Raw genomic sequence first — 22343 nt, forward strand, 5'->3', positions numbered from 1 at the left:
TGGATGAATTATTTATACCTTCCTACATGCGCTGTGATCTCAACGATCTTGTGAATTCCAAATTGTCTGTCCTGTATTAAAATGTTTTAACTTTGCTGCACTTAGATGGAGCTGCTCTGCTTTGTGTTTTACTGTCTACAAAGCCCCTTCTAGCTTGTTATGAGCCAGCAGCCATCCACAGTCAGCCTATCCGTGACCACCAACACACCTTGTGCTGCATTTGAACTTTCATACATGGACTCCCTGCTATAAGGAGCTGTCTAATTGCCCACTCGCTCTATTGAGCTGACAGAGCGCACATGAGCATATGTACATAATAATCACACACATAGGTTGGACTTGATGGGCTTGTGCCTTTTTTTCAACCTCACCTACTATGTATGTTTAGGGTCGTTGTCCTGCTGGAAGGTGAACCTCCGCCCCAGTCTCAAGTCTTTTGCAGACTCTTAACAGGTTTTCTTCTAAGATTGCCCTGTATTTGGTTTCATCCATCTTCCCATCAGCTCTGACCAGCTTCTCTGTCCCTGCTAAAAAAAAAAAAAAAAAGTGTTAGCTTTCTGACACACATAACGTTTTTCTTTTAGATCAATTTTGGTCTCATCTGACCAGAGCACCTTCTTCCACATGTTTGTTGTGTCCCCCACATGGCTTCTCGAAAACTGCAAACGGGACTTCTTATGGCTTTCTTTCAACAATGACTTTCTTCTTGCCACTCTCCTATAAAGGGCAGATTTGTGGAGTGCGCAACTAATAGTTGTCCTGTGGACAGATTCTCCCACCTGAGCTGTGGATCTCTGCAGCTCCTCCAGAGTTACCATGGGCCTCTTGGCTGCTTCTCTGAATAATGTTCTCCTTGCCCGGCCTGTCAGTTTAGGTGGACGGCCATGTCTCGGTAGGTTTGCAGTTGTGCCATACTCTTTCCATTTTCGGATGATAGATTGAACAGTGTTCCATGAGATGCTCAAAGCTTGGGATATTTTTTTATAACCTAACCCTGCTTTAAACTTCTCCACAACTTTATCCTTGACCTGTCTGGTGTATTCCTTGGCCTTCATGATGCTGTTTGTTCACTAAGGTTCTCTAACAAACCATATCCTAAATATGGGTGTAACATGTTACTAAAGCTGAGCCTATTCTTTAAATATTGCTTTGCAATAGCCAAAATAAATATTGCAGAAAGTTATCAGTAATTAGAGAAAGAAAACTCTTTTTTTTTTAGGATGGTGGAAAGATTTCTCCACTGGAAGTTGAGCCGAGACCCTGAGAGATGCAGTATAAAGAGAACTATGTGTAGACTTAGAAAAGTATGCCCAGAGTGAAACTGCTAGGTAACATGGTAGACGCATATTATTATTTATTTTTTATTTATTTTTTTATAAATCGTGACCATTATTTTAAAAATATAAATATATAGATACGTTGTTTTTGTGTTTTCTATATCCAGCATTATGTCATATTGAAAAAGTTTGGCACTCTTAACAACCACTGCAGTCGTTCCCGAAGTTCAGAAACAGTGAGTAGAACTCAGAGTTCCATCATGGAGCGTCCACCTCCCTCCCTGATACCAGAGAACAACAAGATTCTAGAAGCCACCAACAAGATCATTGAGCTTCTGACAGGAGAGGTAAGTGGTGCTGGGAACATTATATAGTAACAGAAGGAATGTGTCCGTGTGGTGATGGTATCTTTGTGTGTCAGGTTCCTATAAGGTATCAAGATGTCACAATCTATTTCTCCATGGAGGAGTGGGAGTATATAGAAGAACACAAGGATCTGTTCAGGGATGTCCTTGTGGAGAATCAGCAGCTGTTTGGATCAATTGGTATGTTAAAGAGAAATCATAATTGTGTTTTAATGGATATGATTAAGTTATGAGTTCAATATTGTAATCTCATTTAACAGCTTGTAATGGCTATTAGGGAATATAGTAGTCTGTTTACTTTTACCTTCATTTTTAGCACCTTCCTTTACTACTGTGTTTTCAATAATCGTCAGTACATGGAAGGTTTAAGGCCTAGTACACACCACTATTTTTTATTTTTTTTTTCATTTAACCCAGCGGGTTGAACAAAAAAAAAACCTGACGGCTCAGGTCGGAGTCGCGTACTAACAATTTGATGTTAGTACAGCAATCTCCCCTGCTGTGCTATTGTGTTCTGACAGGGGGATGTAACCCTGTTACACCACTTTTACCTACAGGAAAGCCTACAACAAGGCTTACCTGTAGGTACCTTGAATATCTCCTAAACTTGCACAGTTTAGGAGATATTCAGTATATGCGCTTCTGCCTACGTCATTGTCTCATACGCACTGAAGAAACGGGCCGCTGGTGCCGTTTCTTCAGGAGTCATGCCGTTACCGGCAGCTCCTGCGCGCATGTGCAGGAGAGACGTCATCGCAGCTCCGGCCAATCACAGCAATAGGAGCCACAAACCCGGAAGTAATTCCGGTGGAAGATACCCGAGCTGTACTCGGAGGGTCGATGCCGATCCAGGGCATCGTTCTGAGGTAAGTATTTCATAATGAGCTAGTATGCGATGCATACTAACTTATGCCTTTGTCTTGCAGGGTTTGTTTTTGTTAATTTTCCCGTTGTTTACAACCTCTTTAATTCAAAATACAAATGTGATGTCCCAAATAAATGATGAATACAAAAGTGCAAAAAAACAAAATATAATAATGACTGAGTGTCCAAAGAATGATGTGGTGACAGCAATCCAGAATAAATAAGTGTCCACTATGTGTAATAAGCGTCTTTAAGTGCTTAAACTCTAATCTTCGATGCACTCACCAGAAATCTAAAAAACCAAGAGCAGAACAGTCAGCGATCTCCATCGGGTGTTATGGAAAGATCCAATAGAAGTGAGTCTCCACCAAAATATGCACTCACCAGAAATAAATCATATGGGAGCTTCAATGTTGTCTCTTTAGCAGACAATCCTCCCCACTTCCCCTTGTTTACAGCATGGAATCCCCATCACAGGAAACAACAAACTGCATAGAGCCCAGATAGTGCTTACATAGTGTAGTATTTTATTATCAAAATATTGAAAGTTTTTACGTAAAAATGCTGCAGCACAATACATCATAAAGACAAACTGGTCAGACCTACAGTAATGGCCACCTCTCCGAGCACGCGGACACAGCGGCGTGACGTCAGCGCGTAGGCCCCTCCCGTCTCGATTCGTGCACATGCACGTTCTCAAGGAATACTGCTCTAGCTGACATCAAATTAAAACCACCTGTGTGCAGCAGCCCCCTAATACTTACCTGAGCCCCATCTCGATCCAGCGGTGTTGCACAGGAGCCTCAGCTGTCCGGGACTCTCCCTCCCCAGTGGCTGAGACACAGCTGTCAATCAAAGTCAGTGAGCCAATGAGGAGAAAGAGGGAGCTGTTTGCTGTGGGGGCACCTGGCAGGAAGGAGAGGCCAAGAGCGCCAGCGAGGGACCCAAGAAGAGGAGGATCCAAAACCACTGCACAGAGTGGGTACAGTAAGTATAACATGTTTGTTATTTTTAAACAAAAAAACAAGACTTTAATATCACTTTTTTCAGGAGGCATCTATTGACACACAAGCACAGCTTGGCCCCAACAACCCTACACTCACACACACATTCCCTCTCCATTGGATTTGACTGACCGCAGCAACAGCAAACACTGTTCCAAGCCAAACCTGTGAGAGAGGGGAGAAGAACGGCTGCAGACTGGCTAACGCTGGATTAGGAGAAGATTCAGGTAAATGTTTAAGGGGGGGGGACTGGGGGGAGATACTATTGAAAGGTTTTCAACTTAAAGGATATCTAAAGGTCCGTTAAAAAAAAAAGCAAGCATGTTATACTTACCTCCTCTTTGGTTTTGCACAAAGTGGCTCCAATCCTCCTCTTCTGGGGTTCCTCAGCCGCGCTCCTGGCTCCTCCTTCTCGAGCGCCCCGTTGGAGAGTCGCTCTCCCTCAGGGCACTCGTGCGGGCGTGCTCCCGTGTCCTGCTGCTGCGTCTATTGACACAGACAGCAGGACTCGGCCCCCGTCTCCCGCGTCATTGGATTTGATTGACAGCCGCGGGAGCCAATGGCTGCTATCAATCTGTCCAATCGGGACCCAAGACACCGGCTGGAGCTAGTGTGCTCGTCCGCGGCGGTGGAAAGATCGCGTTCAGGTAAGTAAAAGGGGGGGCTCTGGGGCCAGCTGCATCACAGGAGGTTTTACCCCTAATGCTTAGAATGCATTAAGGTGAAAAACCTTGAGGGTTTACAACCCCTTTAATGCAGAGAATGCATTAAGGTAAAAAAAAAAAAAAAAAAAAAAAACCTTTACAACCACTGATACAAGCAAAAGTTCAATGGTAATTTTGTCATTGGAGAAGAAATACTAGTAGAAAAAAATCCAAGTCTCTCTCCAACTGATTGAGACAAGATTTTGATGTCACGCCAACTGATATTGCATGCAATTAATATTAACCACCTCCCATATGACGTCCTGGAGTTTGAGTGGGGATATCTGGATGATGGGTACAGCTGCAGGCATCATTCAGATATCATCCTTTTCCGCCGGCGATTCCCTTCACCGTAAAAACAATCATAGCAGCTGTTCAGTGCTTCTACAGGCTCGCCCATGCGATCGACGAGCTGGAGAATGAATCTGCCGGTGACAGAAGTTCACCATAGAGAATACCACGGGCCAGATGGTCCCCGGCAGTCTCTATGACCTCTGGAGGCCGGGCGTGAAGTCATGACGTTACATCTGGCCCCGGCAGTTGATAACACTGCCGTGTATTTGGCTGGAAAGGCTGAGATCGTGTTTTTTTTTTTTTTTTGGATCTCAGGTCTTTCCAGGCTGAAGGAGAGATGTGGGGTTATGGACCCCAGATCTCTCTGTAATGAGGACCTGTCATGCCCTATTCCTATTACAAGGGATGTTTACATTCCTTGTAATAGAAATAAAAGTGATAAAAAAAAAAAGAAAGGGAAAGTGTAAAAAAACAAAAACATTTAAAGTGCCCCCGTCTACGCATGCTTGCACGCAGAAGCGAACAGATAAGTACGTCACGCTCACATATGTAAAGGCCTAGGGAGATTTTTAAGTATCGAAGTTTGGTGCCATTCCACGAGTGTGCGCAATTTTAAAGCGTAACATGTTCAGTATCTATTTACTCAGCGTAACATCATCTTTCACATTATACAAAAAAAATTGGGCTAACTTTAGTGTTTTGTTTTTTGTTAATTCATAAAACAGTTTTTTTTTTTTTCAAAATACTGCACAAATACCGTGTGACATAAAAAGTTGCATCGACTGCTATTTTATTTACTTGGTTCTTTGCTAAAAAAAAAATAAATAAATAAAAAAACACATATATAATGTTTGGGGATTCTGAGTAATTTTCTAGCAAAAAAAAATATTATTTTTACATGTAGGAGAGGAGTGCCAGCACTGGCCCGGTATTAAACTGATACAGTTGTATATAATACTGATAAATTGATACAGCTGTGTATAATAAAAATTTGGCAGGCAATTAAAAAAAAAACAAAAAAGAAATTAGGAGACAGCAACATTTCCTACTAAACGCCCGCAAACCTCCTTTCACCGTCGGATCGCTTTTTGGGGGAAAAAAACTGGGGCACATACTTTCCGGTATTTCACGTGATGCTGAAGCATGCTGTATTACTTGTAAACATCAGACTTTGTACAATCACTTATACCTGCTCAGTCCTAAAAATCAATCCTACAACTCCCTGAAAAGCTGTTTAATAGGTACTTAGGCTTAGATTGATCATTTATGCATTTTCTTTGTTTTCTGTTATTTATATCAGGCTGCTTCAAGAGTAAAAGAAGCTCTGAGACAACAAGTGGAACAGGAAAGCCAGGGAACTGCAGAGCGGAGGTGGTGTGGAATGTCACTAAAGAGTTAATTGACCTGCTGACTGGAGAGGTGAGAGGGATTCTGGGAGTGTCACATGTCATCACTGTTTTTGGGAATGTCATATGAGGTCACCGTTATCTATATTGTTAAAACCCAGGCCTGCAGATATTGCATTTACATAATTACATAGTAAGGAGGAAAGACACAAACAAATCCATCTAGTTTAACCAATAGGGAAAAAGAACCAAATGGAAAACCTTCATATACACCAGGAGTCTCCAAACTGTGGCCCGAGGGCCAGATGTGGCCCTTTGCTAGCCTTTATCCAGCCCTTGGGGCACTATTCCTCCCACTGACAGCCAACAATGGGGCACCATTTCTTTCTCTGATACCAATGATGGGATACTATCCCTCCTACTAATAGGGGCACGACTCCATCTCCTACTGACCACCAACCCCGAGGCCATATTTATTCTCATGATGGGCCCAGGACATTTTCTGACCCCCCCCCCCGCTGGCCACAATACGGCCCTCTTAAAGTCTAAAGCACAATAAACTGGCCCTTTGTTTGAAAAGTTTGGAGACCCCGATATACACAATCCTATACACACAGTTGATCCAGAGGAAGGAAAGAAAAAAAAACTGTAAAGCATGATCCAATTTTCCCAAGAGGGAAAATAGATTTGTTCCTGATCCCTCAAGTCAGTCCCGTTCCCCCACAGTTATGCCCCGTACACACGGTCGGATTTTCCGATGGAAAATGTCCGATCGGAGCGTGTTGTCGGAAATTCCGACCGTGTGTGGGCTCCATCGGACATTTTCCATCGGATGGGCGGCACAGTGGTGCAGTGGTAGCACTCTCGCCTAGCAGTAAGAAGGGTCACTGGTTCGAATCCCAACCACGACACTACCTGCTTGGAGTTTGCATGTTCTCCCTGTGCCTGCGTGGGTTTCCTCCGGGTACTCCGGTTTCCTCCCACACTCCAAAGACATGCTGGTAGGTTAATTGGATCCTGTCAAAATTGTCCCTAGTATGTATAAATGTGAGTTAGGGACCTTAGATTGTAAGCCCCTTGAGGGTAGGGACTGATGTGAATGTATAATGTATATGTAAAGCGCTGCGTAAATTGACGGCGCTATATAAGTACCTGAAATAAATAAATAAAATAAAAATTTTCCGACACACAAAGTTGGAGAGCAGGAGATAAAATTTTCCGACAACAAAATCCGTTGTCAGAAATTCCTATCGTGTGTACACAAATCCGACGGACAAAGTGCCACGCATGCTCAGAATAAATAAAGAGATGAAAGCTATTGGCCACTGCCCCGTTTATAGTCCCGACGTACGTGTTTTACGTCACCGCGTTCAGAACGATCGGATTTTCCGACAACTTTGTGTGACCGTGTGTATGCAAGACAAGTTTGAGCCAACATCCGTCGGAAAAAATCCTAGGATTTTGTTGTCGGAATGTCCGAACAAAGTCCGACCGTGTGTACGGGGCATTAGAAACACCTCCCAGGGAACACATTTAACCCCTTGATTGCCCCCTAGTGCCAAGAGGCAATCAGAGATTTCCAACCACCCCTGGCATTATTACTTAGAAATATTAATATGTAATTATATTTTGTGCATTTAGGAAAGCATCCAGCTCTAATCTACTGAGCTGGCCAGAACCAGCTCTTGAGGTAGTCTATTTCACATTTTCACAGCTCTTACCCGTTTCATATGTGGAGTTTAAATCTCTTTTCCTGCAGCAGTAGAGTCTGGAGGACTCTGTAATAACCTGAAAGTAAGTAGCTCTACACCAAGTTCACTATATGGACCACTTATGTATTTATAGATGTTGATCATATCCCCCTCCTTAATCTCCTCTTCTCAAGAGAGAATAAATTCAGTTCTTCTAATCTTTCCTCATAGCTGAGCTCCTCCATGCCTCTTATCAGTTTGGTTGCCCTTCTCTGCACTTTCTCCAGTTCCCCGATATCCTTTTTGAGAACTGGTGCCCAAAACTGAACTGCATATTCCAGATGAGGTCTTACTAATGATTTATACAGGGGCAAAAAGATATCTCTCTCTCTGGAGTCCATACCTCTCTTAATACAAGAAAGGACTTTGCTCGCTTTGGAAACCGCAGCTTGGCATTGCATGTTATCATTGAGCTTATGATCTACCAAAACCCCCAGATCCTTCTCCACTATGGATTCCCCCCCATTGTACTCCCCCTAGTATGTATGATTCATGCATATTCTTAGCCCCCAAGTGCATAACTTTACATTTATCAACATTAAACCTCATCTGCCACATAGTTGCCCAATTAACCACTTGCCGACCAGCCGCCATCTTTATACTTCCCGCAAATCGCCGTAGGTGTACGTCGGCTCCTTTAAGAGCCACAGCAGACGTGTGCATCCGCTTCATGGGGAGGACCCGATGCGCGTGGCCGGCGGCCAAGATGTCTACCGGCCACCCATGATTGCGGGAAAGAGAGCCAGAACGGGGATCTGTCAATTTAAACGGATCCCCGTTCTGACAGGGGAGGAGAGAGAGCTTTGCTGTTCCTAGTGATTAGGAACAGCGATCTCTCTCCTCAAGTTAATCCCATTCCCCCACAGTTAGAAACACCTCCCAGGGAACACATTTAACCCCTTGATCGCCCCCTAGTGTTAACCCCTTCCCTGACAGTGACATTTATACAGTAATCAGTGGCTATTTTTAGCTCTGATCGCTTTGTAAATGTCAATGGTTCCAAAAAAGTGACCGATCTGTCCGCCACAATGTCGCAGTCCCGCTAAAAATCGCAGATTGTCGCCATTACTAGTAAATAACATTTTTTTTAAAAAATACCATAAATCCATCCCCTATTTTGTAGACGCCATAACTTTTGCGCAAACCAATCAAGTTACGCTTATTGCGATTATTATTTTTTTTTTAACAAAAATATGTAGAAGACTACATATTGGCCTAAACTGATGAAGAAATGTGTGGGGGTTTTTTTTGTTGGATACTTATTATAGCAAAAAGTAAAAAAATTTTTTTTTTTTTCAAAATGGACGCTCTTTTTTTGTTTATAGCGCAAAAACCACAGAGGTGATCAGATACCTCCAAAAGAAAGCTCTATTTGTGGGGGAAAAAAATACAATTTTGTTTGCATACAGCATCACACGACCGCGCAATTGTCAGTTAAAGCGACACAGTGCCGTATCGCAAAAAATGGCCTGGTCATTAAGGGGGAAAATCTTCCGGTCTGTATGTGGTTAAACAGTTCATTGAGGTCGGCTTGTAAGTTGGAGACATCCTGTAAGGACGTTATTCTACTGCATAGTTTGGTGTCATCTGTAAAGACAGAAATGGTACTTTTAATCCCAGACCCTATATCATTTATAAAGATATTAAAAAGTAAGGGTCCCAACACTGAACCTTGGGGTACACTGATACTCTTAAACCATTCAGAGTAAGAACATATCATTACTTTTAAGGGGCACTATCATTTAAAGGTAAACTATAATAACTTTGCACCTTTGAATGTTCAAGTTTTTAATCGGATGTTTTTAATTTATAAAACGAATATTTATATATGCAGCTTGCAATCATTAGAAGTGATGGGTGCATTTGTTTGTTTTTTTATAGGTTTTTTTTCCTGTTTTCACCTGGTGATTAGGCCAGTAACGCACGCCCTTTATTAGAGTGCCCCCACTCTGGATGAAGGAGCAAAGGGCATTGTCAGCCTGGGGGGAGGAGAGTGTTTGATGTACTAGCAGATTTAGATACACTAATCAATTTGAAGCCAAACTCCAGCTCACACTGCAGTAACAGCAACAGATTTTTTACTTTTTGCAAATAAAGGTTTTGGATAAATAGATAAAAGCTGATCATTGTAATCACCCCTCTTTGTCAGTTTGTCTCAACAATCTTTGAGGGGTTGTAAATGTTTTTAAATCTGTATTAAACCCAATAGCAAACATTTATTATGTTGCAGCTTACCAATTCTTAGATGTGGTGGCTGCCCTAGTTTTCTATTTTAGGTTTTCTTTGTTTTATTTTTATCTGGTGACCTGGACAGTAAGTCTGTATTTGAACAGAACAAGCACTGCAATTTTAATTAGCACTCTCATACCCACTCATAGTGTCTAGACCCGGGTTTCTTAACCGGGGTTCTATGGAACTCTAGGGTTCCTCCAGAGGTTGCCAGGGGTTCCTTGAGCAATGGGCAATATCTGCCTCTCAGATACACTATATTGTCAGAAGTATTGGGATGCCTGTCTTTACACGCACATGAACTGTAATGGCACCCCAGTCTTAGTCCGTAGGGTTCAATATTGAGTTGGCCCACCCTTTGCAGCTATAACAGCTTCAACTCTTCTGGGAAGGCTGTCCACAAGGTTTAGGAGTGTGTCTATGGGAATGTTTGACATTTCTTCCAGAAGCACATTTTGTGAGGTCAGATCAGGTCATTTGTGATGTTGGAGGAGAAGGCCTGGGTTGCAGTCTCCGCTCTAATTCATCCCAAAGGTGTTCTATTGGGTTGAGGTCAGGACAGTCAAGTTCCTCCTTCCAAACTCGCTCATCCATGTCTTTATGGGCCTTGCTAGTCATGTTGGAAAAAGAAGGGGCCATCCCCAAACTGTTCCCACAAAGTTAGAAGCATGAAATTGTCCAAAATGTTTTTTATGCTGACGCCTTAAGAGTTCCCTTCACTGGAACCAAGGAGCCAAGCCCAATCTCTGAAAAACAACCCCACACTATAAACCCCCTCCACAAAAATATTTGGACCAATGCACAAAGCCAAGTCCCGGGAAGTTGTTTCAGGGGTTCCCCTGTGTTGAAAAGGTCTCCTGAGCATTCTCTTTATGTCTCCTGAGGAAGCAGTTTTCTGTGAAAAGTGTTGAGAAAGTGTGCTGTCCCACTGGGTGATATAGTTGATGACAGAATTTAAGTGATTCATATAAGGTTTTTTTTTTATATCTTGTTGCTAAAACATTATCTTAAGTCTCTTTTACATACACCTTTTTTCTTGTCTTTTCTCTCTCTTATTTCTCTCTTTAGAGTTATATACTTGTCAAGACATCTAGAACAATGACAGACAAACAGAGCTCGGGATATCTTAGTAGAGGTCAAGACGCCATCACTGACTCCCTGCCTGACCCCACAATACCTGAAAGAAACAGCAAGATTCTGGAAGCCACAAATATGATTCTGGAGCTGCTGACAGGAGAGGTAAGTGGTGCCAGAAATGATGGGACATTATTCAGTAACAGAAGGTATGTGTCTGGATGGTGACTTTATTATTGTGTGTGAGTCAGGTTCCTATACGGTGTCAGGATATCGCTGTCCATTTCTCCATGAAAGAGTGGGAGTATTTAGAAGGACATCGGGACCTCTACAGGGATGACGACATGGAGAAGTCCCAGCTTTTCATATCTCTGGGTAAGTGTTTAAAAGAGATTTTTTTGCATTTTCTGCCACTAATGGCGTGTACACACGGTCTGACTTTTCGGCTACAAAAGTCCGAAAGCCCGTCCGACAGACTTTCGGCGGACTTTCTAACGAACAGACTTACCTACACACGATCACACAAAAGTCCGACGGATTCGTACGTGATGACGTACACCGGACTAAAATAAGGAAGTTCATAGCCAGTAGCCAATAGCTGCCCTAGCATGGGTTTTTGTCCGTCGGACTAGCATACAGACGAGCGGATTTCTGGGTCCGGCGGAGTTACGATGTAAAGATTTGAAGCATGTTTCAAATCTAAAGTCCGTCAGATTTGCGGCTGGAAAAGTCCGCTGAAAGTCCGGGGAAGCCCACACACGATCGGATTGTCCGCCGGATTTGGTCCGTCGGACTTTTGTAGACGAAAATTCCAACCGTGTGTACGCGGCATAACAGTAACAGAAAGGGTCCCCACCACCTACATCAATCTAGTAAGTAATGGAGCCTTTATCTTGTTGACATTTACATTGACTTGTGAACTAAAGTCATCACACCAGAACAATGGAGTATATAGAAAAACGTTTTATGATCTTCCCAAACTACAAGACTTCACAAACTGCTGTCATCCCAGCTCAAATCTGAAATTGTGGGTCTTGATTCCAGTAGAACCCAGGATCTGAAGAGTTTGTGTTACAGCTTATCATTTCTGTTCACTGTCATTGCTGTTTCTCTTCTACTCTTACATCCCCCCCAATCTCTGGTACCGGTATAACCCCCAGGCCTAGGGAGGTGGTGCAGGAGGAGGAACTGTCAATAATGGGGATAGTTTTACTGTGCCATTTGGCCTCTGGCGTAAGACAGGAAGCATCAAATACTCCTTTTCTGGATAGTATGTGTAAAATGTATCCTCCTTTTTTTAATTTTTTATTATTTTTTTAAGAAATGAACCATTTACGAAAGAAAACAAAAGCATTTTTTAAACTCTTTACAGGCGGTCCCCGGGTTACAGACAAGACAGGGTCTGTAGGTTTGTTCTTAAGTTGAATCTGTAAGTCGGAACAGGTACATTTTTTAAGTGTAGCTCCAGGCAAAAAAACAATTTTTAAGCTTTTTGGATAGCATAGCGAAGGGTTATCACCCCTGTAACATTTGTTTTGCTGTCTGTGACGGATCAGAGTGATTCCGATTGGTCATATGCCGGCACATTCTGTGCATTAAGGTGAAAAACCTTCTTTGCTACAACTGCCCCCAGAGCCCCCCCCCCCATCCTTTTTTTCTTACCTGAACCCATCCATTCCAGCGACGTGCGGGAACCCAGCGGCTCCAGCTGTTGTCTCTATCCTCATTGGATAGATTGATAGCAGCTGCTCTCAATCAAATCCAGTGACGCGGGGGGCGGGGCCGAATCCTGCTGTCTGTGTCAATGGACGCAGCAACGGGACCCGGGAGCGCGCCCACACAGGTGCCCCATGGAAAGCGGCTCTCTGTAGGGGCACCCGGTAAAGAGGAGTAGCCAGGAGCGCCAACAGGGCACCCCAGAAGAGGGGGATCGAGGCTGCTCTGTGCAAAACCCTTGCACAGAGCAGGTAAGTATGACGTTTGTTATTTTTATTAAAAAAATGCAAACCTTTACAACCCCTTTTAAGCATTGATGGCATTAATAAAACTATTCTTAGTCTTGATTGATAAACCTTTATAAGGGAGATGAATAGTTACTCATTTGTGCTGTCAGATACCTAAACACCTCCTCTCATATTCAGTGGACCATCAGATGTTGTTGGTAGACTGTTCTTTACATTTTAGTCATCTGATGAATGAACAGACTATTCCAACTAATCTGATTATCTCTCGCTTGATTATCAAGACTTAAAATTGTATTAAACCCAAAACCAAAAATGTAATATATTGCAGGTTACCAATCATTGGATGTGGTGGCTGCATTAGTATTGTTCTTGTAGGCTTTAACCCTCTGTTCTCACCTGTTGATCTGGCCTGTAACACACCTGTATTGGAGAGACACCACTCTGGAGGAATCCACACAGGGGGCTTATTTGGACAGCTTTGTCAGTCAGGGGAGAAGGAGTGTTAGTTATTCTAGCAGATTTAAATACAATAACAAATTGAAGCAAAACTCCAGCTAATACTTTATAAGCAATTACACAAGTTTTTTGTTCCTTTTGGAACAAAGATTTTACATACAGTAAATAAAAGCTGACTAATGTAAGCAGCCCCGTCAGTGTTAAATGGTTTGTTTCATCCCTGTAACTGAATACATCTGCAGGACAGCTTGTTCTTTAAAAAAAACAGACTAACTAGCAGGATCAGGAGGTAAAAATAAAGGAAAGAAAGACTAAAAAAGAAAGTGCAGCCATCACATTTAAAAATTGGTAAGCTGCAATATAATAAATGTTTGCATTTGCGTTTGTGTTTCATACTGCTTTAACCACTTCAGCTCCGGAAGATTTGGCTGCTGAATGACCAGAGCATTTTTTGCGATTCAACACTGCGCCGCTTTAACTGACAATTGCGCTGTCGTGCGACGCTGTACCCAAACAAAATTGGCGTTCTTTTTTCCCCACAAATATAGCTTTCTTTTGGTGGTATTTGATCGCCTCTGCGGTTTTTATTTTTTGCGCTATAAACAAAAAAGTGCGACAATTTTGAAAAAAACACAATATTTTGTACTTTTTGCTATAATAAATATCCCCATTTTTTTTCTTTTAAAAAAGCTAATTTTTTCTCAGTTTAGGCCGATATGTATTCTTCTACATATTTTTGGTAATAAAAATCGCAATAAGCATATATTGATTGGTTTGCGCAAAAGTTATAGCGCCTACAAAATAGGGGATAGATTTATAGCATTTTTATTATTATTTTTTTTTTTTACTAGTAATGGCGGCGATCTGTGATTTTTTATCGTGACTGCGAAATTATGGCGGACACATTTTTAGGACCCTTCGCATTTATACAACAATCAGTGCTATAAAAATGCATTGATTACTGTAAAAATGTCACTGGCAGTTAAGGGGTTAACACTAGGGGGCGATCAAGGGGTTAAAAGTGTTCCCTAGTGTGTGTTCTAACTGAAGGGGGGATGGGACTAACTAGGGGAAGAGATAGATCGCTGTTCATACTTTGTATGAACACACGATCTGTCTCTTCTCCCCTCAGAGAGCCGCAATCTTAGTGTTTACACACAGAGATCCCAGTTCTTGCCGTGTCACGAGCGATCGCGGGAGCCCAGCGGTCATCGCGACTGCACTCGCAGCGGCTCCGGGGGCGCGCGCCCCTAATGACCACATATAGAAGCAACGTAAAATGACGGTGATTCGCACAGCTGAGCCATGTTGCCGCAGTACAACTGCGGCGGCTGGTCGGCAAGCGGTTAAATAAGTCTGTCTGCTATTGCTATTAAGAAATCATTGTAATTGGCCTCATTGGATAGCTTAAAGTGAAACTGTACTTTGCCCAGGGCTGCTGTTAGTAATCACGGGGCCCCATACAGCCTACCTGCTGGGGCCCCCCCTTCCCGGCCGAAAGTGACTGAGGACCTTGATTTATCAGTCCCTTTCTTTGCAGCCTCAGCAGCACGGAATAATGAATAGGAAATGCTCTGAGGCTTCCTGCTCATTCACAAACTGAAGCATAGTAAACTGTGAAAGGTGGACATAGGAGTGATTGGAACCGATCACTCACTGTGTTTATTCAGGAAAGGAAAGGGCCAGTAAATGACATATTTACCGGCCCCTTTTGCTGCTTTCTATCCTGGAACCTCTCCTTTGTGTCCATCGTAGCTGCCGGTAAGAGAGGAGAGTAGGGAAGCCAGTAGTGCTGCGGGGAAAAGGGGCAAACGGGGGGCCCGGACAGCAGATGGAAGGGGCACATGTTCTATGACCAATCCCCCTGCAGTGCAGCCGGAGGGGGTAAGAGAAGCTGGCAGTGCTGCAGGGGAAGGCAGAAGAGGATCGGTGGATGCAATAAGACAGTATGCCTGGGCCCCTCTTTTGAACTGATGGTGCCTGGGCCCAGTACAGGAGGGCTGGCTGTACTGCCTTATCAGCAGCCCTGGCTTTGCCCATGTTGCATCAAGCGGTTAGCCTCTTCAATTGACAATGGGGTTCTTTCTATAAATTAGAGGTACTACTGCAGTTTAAGGTGTCTGAGCAAAAAACATAACTCGAGAATGGATATAAAATGGAAGTTATTTCCAATTTCTATTACTAGCAATATAGTTCTGTCCTAGGAGCCCACCTCCCTTCATTTCTAAAAGGCTCAGCTAGGAATCCTGTTCCTACCCGATTGGACTTGTGTGGTAGCCTTCAAGGCAGGTGCTTTCTGCAACTTACAGAAAGATGGCACAACTGTACCTATCCTCCATATTGTGGAGGTTTACTGCTGATTTCTATACCAAATAGAGTTCTTTTAGAGCTAATGTAATTTCATGTTCTTTTCCCTAGATGGAGGTCTACCTGCCTATGAGCCCGATGGATATCCCCTTCCTGCTCACCATTTAGAAGATAGAAACAAAGACCTTTTTGTTATGAAGTTCACCCAGAGCAGGGCAAGCAGCGTTGATGAAAGAGAACTGGAAAATAATGGGGGAAAAAACCTTTCCAGCTCCGAAGACAGTGTCCAGGCCGTCCCGGTCAATACAAAGTCTCCAGTTTCCAACAAAGCAGCACATCGCATTACAGACGAAATCTTCCCCTGCTCCGAATGTGGGATCTGTTTTTCCAGCCAGCAAAAACTGGACTTCCATCGTCGGCTTCATACGGCGAGAAAAACATATTCTTGCGCAGAGTGTGATAAAATCTTCATAGCAAAACACCAGCTTGAGAGTCACCAGATCAGTCACACAGGAATCAAACGCGTCAGCTGCGCTGCGTGCCACAAATCCTTTGCCACCAAGGGTACCTTAACTGTTCATCAGCAGCGCTACTGCCTAGAGGCACAATATTATAGATGCTCGGCATGCAGACAAGACTTTGAAAGTAAGCATGAATTGGAGGACCACATGAAGAGCCATCTAACGTTACAAAGCCAGGCCACCTGTACCGAATGTGGAAAGCACTTCCTCCACAAAGGGAATCTTAAAGCTCATTATCGAGTTCACACGGGAGAAAAACCATTTGTCTGTCTAGAATGTGGAAAAAGTTTTGCATACAAGTCCCACCTTGTTTCCCACCAGCGCTATCACACGGGGGAGGGGCTAACATGCCGGTATTGCGAGAGGTTTTTTGTAGACAGGGCACGTCTTGTGGAACATGAGCGTGTTCATACTGGAGAAAAGCCGTTTGCTTGTTCTGAGTGCGGGAAGTGTTTCAACAGAAAATATCATCTCATATTGCATCAGAGGACTCACACGGACATTCGGCCATTCGGGTGTACTGCTTGCGGGATGCTTTTTACGTCTAATGCAACTGCAGAAAGACATCTGAAGGAGAGGAGATGCAAAAAACAAAAAGCTTTAAAGGGCTGAAAGTGATTGTAAAGTCTTGTTTTTTTTTTTTCTATTAAAATAACAAACATTTTATACTTACCTGCTCTGTGCAGTGGTTTTGCACAGAGCAGCCCGGATCCTCCTCTTCTCGGGTCCCTGGCTGGAGCTCCTGGTCCCTCCCTGCTGTTGGGTGCCCCCACAGCAAGCAGCCTGCTATGGGGGCACCCAAGCCGAACTGCAGCTCCATGTATTCTTTTAGACACCGACCTGCGGTTCGGCCCCGCCCCCCTCTCTCTCCCGATTGGCTAATTGAGTTTGACAACAGCGGGAGCCCATGGCGCCGCTGCTGTGTCTCAACCAATCAGGAAGGAGAGTTCCAAGCAGCCAAGGCACTTGTGGACATTGCTGGATAGAATGCATTAAGATTAAAAAAACTTCTGACTTTACAACCACTTAAGTTAAATGCCAGGTTGTTTACATTATGTTAAAGCGGACCTTCAGTCATTTTTTCATCTTTCCATCTATTAAATCTTCTGCCCTTGTTTTAACTTTGGATAGCAAAAATGTTTTATCTGCCAGTAAATACCCACAGCCCACTTCCTGTTTCTTGTCTGGGAAAAAGCCTAGGCGTATGACATCACGCACAGCTCTCTCTCTCACTCTCCTGAGAGTTCGCCAGGAAGGGAGGGGGGATGAGTCATAAGAGGGCCAATGACAGCTGCAGAGCTGGAGGTGTGTGTCTGTAAATCCAGGAAGTGAACAGGCAGCAGCTTCAGCTGCCCACGGTTAAAATGGTTGCAGCCAGACTCAGTGGAGGGAGATTTCTGCAGCATATTTGACAAGTACAGAATCACAGTATATATAAAATGATATGCAAAGTGGTTGAGGGAAAGCTTCAGAATGGCAAAGATGTTTTTATTACAAATTATGTGAGCAGACTGCAGTTCCTCTTTAAAGGGATTTAAATAGGACATTTCAGTCCTATAGGGACATTTTGTAAACTGTATGTAGAAACAGGGATTTTTAATTTGTTGTGGTGATTAAATACATTTTTATTAATGTGCTTTACATTTTTATATAGTCGTACTGCTTGATTTTGCTATTTATTGTGTGTGTGTATATATATATATATATATATATATATATATATAGTATATCTCAAATCAATAACATCATAACATGATCTGCCACCAGTCTGGGGGTGTTCAGAGAGAGGAGAGAACAAAAAAAAATCACTCTGGGAGATGGTGGGTTGTTGTAAGGAGCAATGTGTATATTTTTCCCTTTTCTCTTTTTCTCCTTTTCAGACTGTACTTTTTAATATTTTATTATAAAAAAAAGTAAAAGGACAACAAAACGAGTGCAATATTTGACACGGTTTTTGATTAAACACATCAATAACACAATTCTCAGTGAATTTTCATGGTGCTCATCAGATATTTGGTTCTAAATGTGCCCTTCATTCTTGAAAATGGTCGCTCATAAATATCGGTGCTGGGGGAAAAAAAAACAAAACACACCTGACGACATGAATAAGGAGTGATTGTGAAAAGTGGGAGATTTTTTGGGGGGGATGATAAAAATTTTGGCAGGTTTACCATTTTGTATTGGGCCGCATTCATAGCCGCATGTTGGACACCCCTGCATTAGGACAATGAAGTGTAGCTTGTTGGAAGTATGGAAATAGAACTACAAAAATGGTGCGTTATGCCAAAGCCCTACTTGTAGGCACTCAGTAAGTCTACCAATTAGAGAGCGTTTTGGCAAGTCACCTCCCATTTTCATGAAAAAAAAAAAAAAATTTCTTTCCAAAAAGTCACAACTTCATAAAAAACAATTTATGGAATAAAAACCAAACTTAGTTTGTATACTACACACACACACTTTATATCGATTGTGTCAGGAGGGCCACCAGGAACCCCAGGGCCACAGCAAGAACGTTGTATTTGGACTTGATACTGGAGGCCCCGCTGACATTGCAGAGATCGGTGGAACAGCAGGAAGTTTTGGCAGAGACAATGAAGCTGAAGCTGACCGCCTGACAAGTGACATTGCAGTTCTTGGAGATTACGTTATAGCCACCAAATCCACTTGACTGTGGTCAAGCAGAAGCTCTGGTTGGCAGAGCAGGTAGCAATGGTCGTGCAGTTTGCATTGCTGGGCTCAGAGTCACAGGTGAAGCATTTTAGTGAAACAGCTCTGGAGGAACCCTAGGGCAGTGGTCATCAACCCTGTCCTCCAGCAATGTGTATATTTAACCTTCCATAATGTTCATGCAATGGACTTTCCACATCCTGTGCTTTGTTAAATCCTACATTATCCTCTTGCCGACCCGCTCACGGGAGCGGATGGCACAGCCAGGCACCGCAATGTACCTGTGTATGTCTGTCAGAAACCATGAAATCAGGCTGAGACAGAAGTACAGTTAAATCACACTTGTTTAATAATAAAAGTAAAAAGAACAAACGTAGTCAAAACATAACCAAAGTTCAGTAACCAGAACGTATAGTAAGACAAGCCAAACGTCAGGGATCAATCTAGTGGAACAGCAAGCAGGATCTGGAAGGCAGCGATCCTCTGGACTGAATGGCTTAAGTAGGCAGGACTGACGTGCAGGATATCATCAACATCAATGTAGTGGAACAGCAAGCAGGATCTGGAAGGCAGCGCTCCTCTGGACTGGATGGCTTAAGTAGGCAGGACTGACGTGCAGGATATCATCAACAGCTGAGTAACTGTGGAGAGATAGGAGTTGGAAATTAGCCGACAGCTGAGCGGCCAGCTCTGAGAAGGAAGGACTGAGCCCAGCCCTGTCATCGTGTATTTCCTAGTTTGTCTGCGCACATGAGCGCACCCCCTGCTGACCTGTGCTGTGATTGAACACAGCACGAGTTTGTTAGCAGATTGCAGCCAATGATTTTGGCTGAAACCTGCTGATCAGCTATGGCCAATTTACAGTGCATAGTTCTGTGTTGACAAACACACAGAACTCTGTGCACAGACAGTGATATGTGTGTTTCTTCTCCCTGAAATCAGATTTCAGGGAGAAAACAGACAGATCTGTTAGCAAAAGCAGCACACATTACACTTTTTAGGGACACAGTTAACCCGCCGATCACTGTATTAGTGTCCCTAGCGACGTCATTGTCAATTAGCATCCCTCCCAACCAGTGTCAGTTAGCGTTAGATTGCCTGTCATACTATCACAGTCACACTAAAAAAAACAGTTGTGATCAAATACCACCAAAAGGAGAAAAGAACAAAGGGAAGGAAGCGCCAACTAAGTGTAGTATCCCGGTTACATTTTTAAAAACCATGGATAAAAAAACACCCACAAGAGGTATCAGATAAAAAAGCTCATCTGGTGCAGAGTATGCATGTGTAGATTCCCCCTTAATCCGACCTTCAGGATCGCTGTGGGGTGTTCCAGCTGCTGGGAGAGGAAGATGGCCCGTTTAGGAGCCTGGAGAAGTCACAGGAAGCCTCGCTAACCAACGTGGAACGCACACCAGAAGTGACGTCACCAGAAGGATGGACGACCAGATGAGAAAGGCTACGTAGCATTTAGCTCCTTCTACAGGCCTGGGGGAGCATTGCTATAGGGAGCTATATATAGCATCTTAGCTAGAGCCGCGGCCAGAGGACTGCAGTGACCATTGTGGAGGGGGAAGCAGTATATCCATTGCTAATCTGCCTACAGTTGTGATGAATACAGGGCACAAACCCTGTAAACCTTCTTCCCAGCGTCCTATGTACTTCAAAGACCACCTTGGGGTAATTTGTAGAAAATCACAGATTGCAAACAGGCACCAACATCATAAATCTCTACTTAAAAAAAGAAACAAGATGGACTTTTGAGGTGCCAACAAACAACTCTTCAGTAAAAACAGTATATTTTATTTTATTCCAAAATTGAATCTAAAAACATAAAAAGACAAAAAAATGTAAAATAGTCCCCCCCTGCGATCCTCCCACAGCAATAATAGACACCTAGGAATTCCCCGCTTCTACAGGTGGTAAGGGAAGCTAAAACGTAGAACATGATATAATAGAAATAAATTCATTAATAAAGCAAAATATTCTCACCAAGCTGTATGGGTCCAAACAACAAGGGGGAGGGTGCAACACGGTCAAAGGAGGTTTACATCTCTCCCTGGGGCCAGATGGGGTCTAAACAAAGCAGCAAAACTCCAAACCCACCATAACATAAATAAAAGCACATACAGTATTCCCATGATGCCATCCCTTCAGATCACTGTGCCGTGGCCGTGGCTCCCTTGCGCATGCGTGGGAGTGACGTCATCACGTCTCGGTCATTTAAATAGCTGGAGCCTGCGAATCTGGAATGAAGACCAATTTAGATGGAAGTCCTGTCAGCAGTGACAGCACACCGCTGGAGAGCTTTGTTTTAAGTAAGTATTTCATAATGTGCTAGTATGCAAATCACATTATGTTCTTAATTTGCAGGGGGAAGATTTTTTTCTAAATGGCCTTTACTGTAAAAATCATCATTTTTGTTTGCTAGAAAATTAAACAGAACCCCCAAACATTATATACGTTTTTTTTTTTAGCAGAGACCATAGAGAATAAAATGGCGGTCATTGCAACTTTTTATCTTGCGCGGTACTTGCGCATATTTTTCAAACACGTTTTTTTTTTTAAAACAATTTCATGCATTAAAAAAAACAGCCCAATTTTTTTGTATAATGTGAAAAATGATGTTACGCCAAGTAAATAGATACCTAACATGTCTTGCTTCAAAATTGTACACGCTCGTGGAATGGCGCCAAACTTCGGTACTTGAAAATCCCCATAGGCGACGCTCTAAAATTCTTTACTGGTTACAGGTTTTGAGTTACAGAGGAGGTCTAGTGCTAGAATTATTGCTCCAACGCTCTAACGTTCACGGTGATACCTCACATGTGTGGTTTTGACGCCGTTTACATATGTGGACGCAACTTACGTATGCGTTTGCTTCTGCGAGCGGTCACGCGGGGACAGGGGCGCTTTAAATTTTTATTTATTTTTTGTTAATTTTACTTTCATTTTTCTAGCTTGATGCTCTCTTTTTAAATTTTTTTTTCTTTGATCACTTTTATTCCTATTACAAGGAAAGTAAATATCCCTTGTAATAGGAATAGTGTGTGACAGGTCCTCTTTACATATAAGCCCCCAGATCTCACCTCTAGGCCTAAAATAAAATAAAATAAAAAAGACAAGATCTCAGCTTCCCAGCGTGGCGTCATAACATCATGCCTGGCCTCCGAACGATCATAAAGACTCCAGGGACCATCTGGCCCGCCGGAGATCTCTATGATTAGCATCCGGCGCCAGCGGTTTCCTTCTCGGGCTCACCGATTGTACGGGTGAGTCGGCAGAAGAACTGGAGGGGAGGGGGAGGAAGTCCTCTCCCACCGCCTGTAAGAATGGTCAAGCTGCTGAACAGCTGCTATGATTGTTCTAATAGTGTAGGAAATTGCTGGCTCTAAAAGAAGATATCTGAATGATGACTGTAGCTGCAGGCATCATTCAGATATCACCACTTAAAGTCCGCAACGTCATATGACGTTGGGCGGGCGGCAATCGGTTAATCACCACTAGGTTTTTTATTGTT

At 43.1% G+C, this 22343-nt stretch overlaps 1 protein-coding gene across 2 annotated transcripts in view; it reads left to right on the forward strand.

Annotated features, from left to right (window-relative positions):
- The window catches only part of LOC141106363 (uncharacterized), a 39608-nt gene extending 21473 nt beyond the window's left edge, over positions 1–18135 (forward strand). For both annotated transcript variants that reach the window (XM_073597082.1, XM_073597081.1), the window contains 6 exons: positions 1445–1624; positions 1699–1822; positions 5809–5927; positions 10903–11073; positions 11160–11283; positions 15747–18135. In XM_073597082.1, coding sequence (XP_073453183.1) covers positions 1445–1624; positions 1699–1822; positions 5809–5927; positions 10903–11073; positions 11160–11283; positions 15747–16768 — 1740 coding nt within the window. In that variant the 3' untranslated portion in view covers positions 16769–18135. The remainder of the gene's footprint in view (positions 1–1444; positions 1625–1698; positions 1823–5808; positions 5928–10902; positions 11074–11159; positions 11284–15746) is intronic.
- The last annotated feature ends 4208 nt before the right edge of the window (positions 18136–22343 follow it).

Source organism: Aquarana catesbeiana, linkage group LG08, assembly GCF_042186555.1.
Source record: "Aquarana catesbeiana isolate 2022-GZ linkage group LG08, ASM4218655v1, whole genome shotgun sequence".
Classification (NCBI taxonomy): domain Eukaryota; kingdom Metazoa; phylum Chordata; class Amphibia; order Anura; family Ranidae; genus Aquarana; species Aquarana catesbeiana.